We start from the raw sequence: 10927 nt of genomic DNA, 5'->3' as shown, positions 1-10927 counted from the left end.
TCGCAAAATTTCATTCAACTTATTTCCACATGCGAAGACCCCTTTGAAAGCATTTGAAATAAAATTACAGTTTGAAAGTCATTGGTTTTGACAATTAGTACTATTTGAAAGCAGCTGTTGATAACAGCTGTTTTGAAACTACAAGCAGAACTCCAAGCCACATTTGTAACGTCTCTATTTCTGCAACATGTTTATAGTCTAATATTTCAGTTGTTTCCCTTATGAAATTTTTACACAACTAAATGTGCAATGACTGACAACTCCAGTTCATTCAACTTTTAACAGATTTATAATGGAATTAATGAGGTAGCCTTTAAATTAAAGAGTACTTTCTGGATCTTTGGGGCGACGGCTTAATACATATTTCTCGTAGGCGCCCCAACTAATTGTCAACGCCTCCACTGCCTTATCAGTAGGCAAAATAAAAACATTGCTGTGAATAAATTACCATTAAGACTATCTATAGAACGAAGTAAAGCAAGAAAGCTTGTACAAATAACAATCACTGCCCATTCATCCACCCAACCATCGATAGTCCAATTGGCCCCTGACCCCTTTATCGAAGCGATAGAACAAAAAGATGAACAATGAACAAAAATTAGAGTACATCAATCAACATATAGGCGTTTACCCTGATTTTCCTAAAAAGGGCATACTATTTCGGTAAGTGCTGGGAAGACACATGAATTTGTCTTGAGTATAGGTGCAACATTTTCGGAAATTTCAGTGATATCTTTGGCTCACTAACGGATCCAAAGTCTTGCCAATACATCAAGGATTTGCTGCTGGATCATGTGCGTGAAACTAATCCCGATGTGGATATTATCGTAGGCTTAGAATCTCGCGGATTCCTTTTCAACCTAATGTTGGCCTCTGAATTGGGTGTCGGTTGTGCTCCCATACGCAAGAAAGGAAAACTGCCGGGCGAATGTGTTTCTGTGGAGTACACTTTGGAATATGGAACGGTAAGTGTGAATAATGCGAAGGGTTTTTTAATTTTTTCTCAAACTTCTCCCATAGGACATCTTTGAAATGCAAACTAATGCCATTAAGCCCGGCCAAAAGGTTTTGATTGTTGATGACCTATTAGCCACTGGTGGTTCCTTGGAAGCTGCTGTGAAATTAGTGCGTAAAGCTGGAGGTGAAGTTGTTGAATGTTTGATTATTATGGAACTGGCATTCCTAGAAGGACGTAAAAAGGTGGACACAAATGTTCACTCTTTATTGAAATACTAACCACAAGATGTACGACATCTTTGGGATTCTTTTGTTGACAACCTACGGCACAATGTTGAACAATTGATGGTTGAAAATTCCAAAGAACGCTCTTGTTTTGGCAGCATTATATTAAGATCAAATTACCATAAAGCAATGGACGTTACCTGAGACAATGCATTTACATACATACTTGTAATGTTGTCATAATTTTGTATAAGTTTTAAATATGTAGCTATATTTTTAAAAATATACAAAATTTTACATTTTCACTATAACCACATTTTTGTTAAAGGTATCTACTACGCACCACCACCACCACCGAGGAGGCCATGTCGGCCTATGACGCCGAACGTCTGGGTTCGAATCCTGACGAGACCATCAGAAAAAATTTTTAGTCACGTACTATGCCATGTAAAACTTCTCTCCAAAGAGGTGTCGCACTGCGGCACGCCGTTCGGACTCGGCTATAAATAGGACGTCCCTTCTCATTGAGCTTAAACTTGAATCGGACTGCACTCATTCATATGTGAGAAGTTTGCTCCTGCTTCATAGCGGAATGTTCAAGGGCAAAATTTGCATTTGCATTTGTTGTTGTTGTTGTAGTAGCAGTGTGTGGTACACTGAGGCGGCAGGCCTTGCCGATGAAGGAATTCATCGGGTCAATCCGGTACATACAACCGGCTGCCATGGGATTGAACTACTACGCAAGTCAACGTTTATTTCAGTTCGTATTATTTGCGAGGCAGAAATGATGGAAGATATGTTAGTTTTATTATACCCTCCACCATAGGATGGGGGTATACTAATTTCATCATTCTGTTTGTAACACCTTGAAATATGCGTCTAAGACCCCATCGCCATGACATTTTAAGTCGATCTAGCCATGTCCGTCCGTTCGTCTGTCTGTCTTAAGCACGCTAACTTTCGAAGGAGTAAAGCTAGCCGCTTGAAATTTTGCACAAATACTTCTTATTAGTGCAGGTCGGATGGGATTTTAAATGGGCCAAATCGGTCCATGTTTTGATATAGCTGCCATATAAACCGATCTCGGGTCTTGACTTCTTCAGCTTTTATGGCGCGCAAATCTCATCAGCTTTGGCTGAAATTTTGAATGACGTGTTTTGTTATGACTTCCAACAACTGTGCTTAGTATAGCGAAAATCGATACGTAATCTGGTATAGCTGCCATATAAAACGAGCTGGGGTCTTGACATTTTCAGCTTTTAGAGGGCGCAATTCTTATCCGATATGGCTGTAAGTTTGCACGTAGTGTTTGGGTATCACTTTCAACAACTGTGCTGGTTATTATACAAATCGATTCATAACATGGTATCTGGGTTCTTGACTTCTTCAGGTTTTAGAGGGCATATCATATATACCTGTTTGAAAAACCATTTCACATGACAGCAAAAGATTTTCGCACTATTAGTCTGAATTCCTTTCTGCTATAGGATCAAAACTGGTTAATTGATACATATCATAAGGGGAGGGTTTCTAAGGATCGACTTTATGGAAAACAGCACTCCTATAGCACAATCTCAGCAATCCCATGGCAGCCGGTTGTACGCACCGGATTGACCCGATGGAATCCTCATCGGCAAGGGCTGCCGCCTCAGTGTACGTGTTCGTCTTTTTTCGTCATGGGAGAGGCACATCTCGGAGTGCCTTCTCCGTACGCTTCTGGTCCGTGCCGGGATTGAAAAGAACCCCGGACCCTGGTTCTGTTCGGTTTGCCAGAACCGCCTTCATCATCGGTCGGCGTCGGTGAGGTGTAACCGGTGCTTGGAGTGGGTACATTTCCGTTCTTGCTCTGGCCTAACTTCGCTACGGGAGTATAGTCATACTGCCTATGTCGCTAGGTGCTGTGCGAACATAGCCAGCAGTGGGTCACAAGCGTCGCCGTCGTCGCCTTCGGCGTCCTCGTCGTCGGACTATGTGACCCCCCGACCTCTCCCGTACGGCAATTTATGCAACGACAGCACCCTATCCGTACTATTGCCAGGCCAGTGCCGGGAAGTGTATCGTTCTTGCAGTTAAACTGCAACGGACTGCGTGGCAAGATTGATGAGATTGTAGATTTTATGAGTCGGAAGAGCATATCGGTCGCAGCGATCCAGGAGACAAAGCTGACTAACACCTGCAGCTTGCACAGTTGTCACGACTACAATGTGCTACGTAAGGATCGCTCAAGGAATGGAGGTGGGGGATTGGCCTTCGTTATACACCATTCCGTGCAGTATAGTCCTATCTCGCCTGCGCTTGACGCTAGGACCCATACATGGAATGTATGGGGGTGGCAGTCAGGTCTGGTACTGCCGAGATAGAGATATACAACGTATATATACCGCCGGTTGGTAGCTGTGTCCCGATTAATGGCCAGGCCTACAACCCCGACATAAGTGGGTTGCTATCTGGCCATAGTCGTCTGGTTCTGGGGGATTTTAATGCACATCACACGTCATGGCATTCTCCCCTAGGTAACGATCAGCGTGGCATAGCTTTGGCAGAGCAGATAGATAGCTACACGTTTTGCACGGTGAATGAGGATGTCCCCACTAGGATTACGAGGAGGTGCAGCAGCTCGCCAGACATCTCAATTGCATCCCCTGATCTCCTGAGTGACGTATCCTGGCAAGCCGTCATCTCTTTGGGGTCAGACCACCTCCCCATAATCCTCACCATCGACCGACCACCCGACTTCATAACCTCTGAGCGCCGGACGTTCATCAATTATAAGAAGGCCAATTGGACTGGCTTCAGAGAGTATACCAATCGCCGCTTCAATGAATTGAATTGAACGTCTACCTCAACGAGCTTGCCTCATATTTCGCTGCAAGAAATCTGAAGATATCCGCCACCAAATCTTCAGCCACACTGTTCACTACAAATACGCGTGAGGTGAATACTGAGCTGACTGTGATGGTCGATGGAGAAATGATTCCGACCATCAAGGGTCCCAAAATACTTGGCGTCACATTTGATAGCTCCTACGTTTTCTCCCCACATGCCACAGCAATCTGCTGTCTCCTCAGTTCTCATGTGGACCACCACCATCAAAAGACAAAGATCCTACCAGTGCGAAGACATAGATATAGCAGCCCTGTAAACCGATCTTGGATCTTGACTTCTTGAGTCGCTAGAGGGCGCATTTCTTATCCGATTTGGCTGAAATTTTGCATGAGGTGTTTTGACGATTTCCAACAACTGTGTTGAGTGTAGTTCAAATAGGTCCATAACCTGACATAGCTGTCATATAAACCGATCTGGGGTCTTGATTTCTTCAGCCTCTATAGGGCGCAATTCTTATCCGATTTGGCTGAAATTTTACATGAGGTGTTTTATTATGACTTCCAACAAGTATGCTAAGTATGGTTCAAATCGGTTCATATCCTGGTATAGCAGCCATTTAAATCGATCTTGAATCTTGACTTCTTGGGGCACTAGAGAGCGCAATTCTTATCTGATTTGGCTGAAATTTTGTTCAACGACTTCTCCCATGAACTTCAACACATGTGTCAATTATGGTCTGAATCGGTATGTAGCCTGATACAGCTCCCATGTAAACCAATCTCCCTATTTTACTTCTTGAGCCCCTTAAGGGCGAAATTTTTATTAGAATTGGCTAAAATTTTACACAACGACTTGATATTATAGCTCCAATAATATAGTAATTCTTTTCTTTTATCAAATGTTTGCCTAAAAAGAGATACCGGAAAATGAAATTGACAAATGCGATCCATGGCGGAGGGTATATAAGATTCGGACCGGCCGAACTTAGCACGCTTTTACTTGTTATATAATAGATTTTTTAAGATTCAATAAAAGAAATAATTGGATCAATAATTTTTTTTTTAATTGAAAATGACGAAAATTTTAATCACAATCGGAATTAAAATGACAGTTAAAATTCAATTAAATAAATGATTGATTCAATTAATTTTTTAAATGAAAATAACAAAAATTTCAATAACGAATGTAATTGAAAAATTCAGGTTCAATTAAAACAAGTAAAAAGGCATTAAGTTCGGCCGGGGCGAACTTTGGATACCCGTGGTGGGTATATATGTAAACTCCCTTTCGTCACAATCCGATGAAAATTGCATAACTTATGCACTCAAATTCGGCACGGACATTGAGTGATCTTATAAATATAAGTCACTGTTGAGTTTTGCATTTAAAATTTTAAGCTTTTATGAGCTTCAGACCCTTAACCGGCATATCGATCTTTTTGATAGCTATATCTAAATACAGTCCTATTTTTACCATATTGGGGTCGGATGGCGGCCGGCCTAAAACTACTCACTGTTTCAAATTTCAGTGAAATTCGATAAAAAAAATAATGCTTTTATGGGCTTCAGACCCTTTATCGGGAGATCGGTCTATATGGCAGCTACATCTAAAATTAGTCCGATCCAAACCATATTTGCGGCGGATATCGGGAGATCTAAATCTACCCACTGTTTCAAATTTCAGCGAAATCGAGTAATGAATAGGGTTTTTATGGGCTTGAGACCCTTTACCGGCAGATCGGTCTATATGGCAGCTATATCTGAATATAGTCCGATCTGAACAATATTAAGATTGGATGTCGGCAGGCTTAAAATAACCCATTGTCTCAAATTTCAGCGAAATAGGGCAATAAATAAAGCTTTAATGGGCTTCAGACCCTTTATCGGTAGATCGGTCTATATGGCAGCTATATCTAAATATAGTCCGATCTGAACCATATTTGGGTCAGATGATGGGAGGCTTGAAGCTACTCACTGTTTAAAATTTCAGCTAAATCGGATGAAAAATGAAGTTGTTATGGGCATTAGACCCTTTATCGGAAAATCGGTCTATATATGGTCCGATTTCGTCCGTTCAAGAACTTAACCAGCGTGCATCAAAACGACGTATCTGTGCCAAAATCAGCTTAATATCTCAATTTTTGAAGGCACTAGAGTGATAACAACAGACGGGCGGACAGAAGGTATGAACCAAGGAAGATCTGGACTTTGTCACCCATTATCATCTATTTGCTTAAAAATACCTAAAAAAAAAACCATGGAGAACAAACTTTTCGTGCATTTGTTCTAGTTGTTTATTAAATCAAACCCAAAACATCTCGAACCATTGATCAATAAAAAATAATACGATTCTATTTCTACGAAAACTTTAAATAATTTTTAATTGGTAACGAGACTGTGGGGTATCATCAATTTGTTCGTGTTCACTTGCGCCTCATTGAGATTTATGAGAACGAAATGGCATGGCAACATTTGTCTGATTGACTGATATAATGACCAAGAGGTTAAGAATTTTATTAACTAACACAAACTGATGTGAAAATATCATATCAGTTGACCCCTTGTATTGCCGTATTGCTCATGTAAGCCAACCTGTAAGACCTCCGTCTTTAGCAGGGTATTCTGTTCAGTTTTTCAAGCGGAATACTGTCAAACTCCATATAAGAAAAATTCGGCAAAACGTTGGAGGAAAATAGGCCAAATAGTAGTCCTCCGCTTATGTGAGAAAAATAGCAAAAGAAATTTCGGCCGGGCCGAATCTTATTTACCCTCCACCGTGGATCGTATTTGTCGAGTTCTTTTCCCGGCATCTCTTTTTTGGCAAACAAAGGATAAATGAAAAGAATAGTTATGCTATTAGAGCTATATCACGTTTGGTCCAATTCGGTCCATAATTGAATTGAAAGTTGGAGACCACAGCAGCAATTATTGTGTAAAATGTTAGCCAATTCGATTAAGAATTGCGCCATTTAGGGCCTCAAGAAGTAAAATAGGGAGATCGGTTTATATGGGAGCTGTATCAGGCTAAAGACCGAATCAGATCATATCTAACACTATGTTGAAGGTTATAAGAGAAGGCATTGTACAAAATTTCAGCCAAATTGGATAATAATTGCACCCCACAGAGGCTCAAGAAGTCAAGATCCCAGATCGGTTTATATGTCAGCTACAACAGGTTATGGACCGATTTAAAACATATTTGGTACAGTTGTTAAAAGCCGTAACAAAACACGTCATGAAAAATTTTATCCAAATCGGATAATAATTGCGCCATCTAGAGGCTCAAGAAGTTAAGACCTCAGATCGGTTTATATGACAGCTATATCAGGTTATGAACCGATTTCAACCATACCCAGCCCAGTTGTTGGAAGTGATACCAAAACACGTCATGCAAAATTTCAGCAAATCGGATAAGAATTGCACCCTCTAGAGGCTCAAGAAGTCAAGACCCCAGATCGGTTTATATGGCAGCTATATCAAAACATTGACCGATATGGCCCATTTACAATTCCAAGCAAAAATTTGCACAGTATTTGTGCAAATTTTCGCCTTCGAATGTTAGCGTGCTTTCGACAGACAGACGGACGGACATGGCTAGATCGTAAAATGTCATGACAATCAAGAATATATATACTTTATGGGGTCTTAGACGAATATTTCCAGGAGTTACAAACAAAATGACCCTCCACCATCCTATGGTGGAGGGTATACAAATTAAGTGGCAACGCTTGAAACCATTGTCGGCATCATTTTGGATTGTTTTATTGGTTTCAATGGCTCGTTTATATACCCACCACCATAGGATTATCCGATTTCGCTCAAATATGAAACGGTGAGTTGCTGTAAGCCTCCCGACATCTGACCTAAATATGGTACAGATCGGACTATATTTACATGTAACTGTCAAATAGACCGATCTGCCGATAAGGGGGTCTGGAGCCAATAAAAGCCTTATTTATTACCCGATTTCGCTGAAATTTGAAACCATGAGTAGCTTAAGGCCTCCCAACATCTGATCTAAATATGCTTCAGATCGGACTTTATTTGGATATAGCTGCCATATAAACCGATCGCCCAATAAAGGACCGGAAGAACATAAAAGCTTTATTTTTTATACGATTTCGCTGAAATTTGAAACAGTGAGTTGTAGAGACCAGCTCCTGTTAAGATATAACTAACATATTTGGTTATAGATGTCATATAGAACGATCTCTCGATTTAAAGTCTTGGCCCTATAAAAAGAGCATTTATTATCTGAGTTCGTTGAAATTTGACACAGTGACTTATGTTAGGCTTTTCGACAGATACCGGTTTACATGAGAGCTATATAAAGTTAAAGACTGATTTGGACCGTATTTGGCACATCTTGTTGGAAGTTGTAACAGAACACCGCATGCAAAATTTCAGTCAAATCGGACAAAAATTGCGGCTTGTAAAGCTTTATGAAGTCAAATCGGCAGATCGGTTTATATGGGAGCTATACCAGGATATAGGCCGATTTGGACCGTACTTAGCACTGTTCTTGGAAGTCATAACAGAGGCCTAGGGGCCCAAGAAGTCTAATTGGGACACCGGGTTATATAAGAGCTATATCAGGATATAGACCGATTTTAATCGTATTTGGCACAATTGTTGGAAGCCATAACAGAACACTACGTGCGAAATTTCAGCCAAATTAGATAAAAAATTGCGGCTTTCAGCGGCTCAAGAAGTCATATCGGGAGGTCGGTTTATATGGGACCTATATGTAAATCTGAACCGATTCAATTCCCAACGACCTTAATCAATGTTTAGTATCTGTGCAAAATTTCAAGTGGCTAGCTTTACGCGTTCGACCGCTATCGTGATTTCGGCAGACGAACGGACGGACGGACATGGCTAGTTCGACTCAGAACGCCGAGACATTATGGAACAGTTATCAAAGAAGTCGTAATACAACACTACGTGCAAAATGTCAGCCAAATTAGATAAAAATTACGGCTTCCAGGGACTCAAAAAGTCAAATAGGGAGGTCGGTTTATATGGGTGCTATATCAGGTTCTTGACCGATTTGGACCGTACTTGGCACAGTTGTTGGATGGTTAGGTTAGGTGGAGTGGGTTGGTGGCCCACCAAAGGTGAGCTCATTCGGAGGCCAGTTTGGCCCATTGTGGTACCCCAGAGAGAAAAAGGGAAGAAAAAAATGTGAGATTTCGTACTAGAGGTTATACGCAAATAAAAGAAAAAAAAATGACAGGAAGAGTGGAGAACCCCCAGCGGGGGTGAAGAACCGCCCGTCCCTACGCAAGCACGGATCTACCTACGCCCGAGCTTGTGGCACCCCTCCCGTCGGAACCATCCTGTTCCCTCAACAAACCTCAGTAGAGATACCAGAGTTACGTTCGAAAGTTCACCCAGATCACAGAAGAAATGGCTCCCCAGAAAGGAGAGCCTACGTCTCTGCAGACCCGGACAGGAACACAGCAAGTGCTCAATAGTCTCCTCCTCATCGAGGCAACTCCTGCAGAAGTCATTGTGCCGTATCCCCATGCGGCCTATGGTACAATGTCCGGTACCTCAGGGAGAGAAAGGGAAGAAGAAGAAAATGTGAGACGTCGTATTAGAGGTTATACACGAATTAAAAGAAAAAGGCAGGAGGAGTGGAGAAACCCGAGCGGGGGGTGAAGAACCACCCGTCCCTACGCAAGCACGGATCTACCTAAGCCGGAGCTTGTGGCACCCCCACGTCGGAACCGTCCTGTTCCCTCAACAAACCTCAGGAGAGATACCAGAGGTACGTTCGCAATTTCGCGCAGATCACAGAAGAAACGGCTCCCTAGAAAGGAGAGCCTACGTCTCTGCAGACCCGGACAGGAACACAGCAAGTGCTCAATAGTCTCCTCCTCATTCTCATCGAGCCAACCCCTACAGAAGTCATTGTGCGGTATCCCCACGTGCGCCGTCATGCGGCCTATGGCACAGCGTCCGGTTATGACCCCTATCAGAGTACTCATCGACCTCTTATCGAACGCCAGCAATGCTCTCGTCCTCCTTCGGTCGATGACCGGCCATAGCGCCTTCGCAGTCCGGCAACCATCTACCGAGTTCCACCTTGCCACCGACGCCGCCCTGGCCATCCCATCTACTGTGTTTAGTAGCTCGGCAAATGGCACGTAGGCAAGACCGATGACTGGTCTGCCAGGCGCAGACGAACCCCACCTGGCGCACTCGTTCGCCCTCTCATTTCCTAGAATCCCCTCATGCCCAGGAGACCATGTCAGCGTTAGAAGTCATAACATAACACCGCATGCAAAATTTCAGTCAAATCGAACGAGAATTGCGCCCTCTAGAGGTTCAAGAAGTCAAGACCCAAGATCGGTTTATATGGCAGCTGTATCAAAACATGTACCGATTGGGCTCATTTACTCCTTCGAAAGATAGTGTTCTTTCGACAGACAGACGGACGGACGGACATGGCTAGATCGACTTAAAATGACATGACGATCAAGAATATATATATACACCGCATATTTCGAGGTGTTACAAACAGAATGACGAAATTAGTAAACCCCTATCCTATGGTGGAGGGAATAAAAATGATTACTGTCAAATTTCGCTCGTAAAATAATTAAACATTTCAGCGACTATTCTGAAAGCAGAATAGAATTCCAACCGTATAAGGGAATTGAAAACGACGATCAAGAATAAAAATTGTTTAAAGGTTGAAAATATTTCAATTCAGAAAAACTCTAACTTTTAATAGTCTTCAACTTAAAGATCCTGATGGACCCCTTCAACTTAAACATTCTGCATGAATGACTTCGTTGAATTGCAATTACTGTTGACCATTTCATTTTAAATTCTTCCTCATTATGTTGTATGGTGCACATTTTACTGGCATTGGCAACCCCTATATCGACCACAAGTTATTGTTGTACTCA

At 42.1% G+C, this 10927-nt stretch overlaps 1 protein-coding gene across 2 annotated transcripts; it reads left to right on the top strand.

Annotated features, from left to right (window-relative positions):
- Positions 1-177: 177 nt before the first annotated feature.
- On the top strand, positions 178-1493 carry LOC106095379 (adenine phosphoribosyltransferase). Of its 2 annotated transcripts, XM_013262612.2 has the most exons (4): positions 178-306; positions 374-663; positions 728-965; positions 1021-1493. In XM_013262612.2, exons 2-4 carry the CDS (start codon positions 581-583, stop codon positions 1234-1236), a joined length of 537 nt encoding a protein of 178 aa, XP_013118066.1. In that variant the 5' UTR covers positions 178-306; positions 374-580; the 3' UTR covers positions 1237-1493. The 2 variants fall into 2 exon arrangements, with proteins under 2 accessions (XP_013118066.1, XP_059216753.1); XM_059360770.1 differs by having other exon boundaries at positions 178-663.
- The last annotated feature ends 9434 nt before the right edge of the window (positions 1494-10927 follow it).

This window comes from Stomoxys calcitrans, chromosome 1 (genome assembly GCF_963082655.1).
Source record: "Stomoxys calcitrans chromosome 1, idStoCalc2.1, whole genome shotgun sequence".
In the NCBI taxonomy this organism is placed as follows: Eukaryota; Metazoa; Arthropoda; class Insecta; order Diptera; family Muscidae; genus Stomoxys; species Stomoxys calcitrans.
This window is presented reverse-complemented; position numbering and strand designations above follow the sequence as displayed.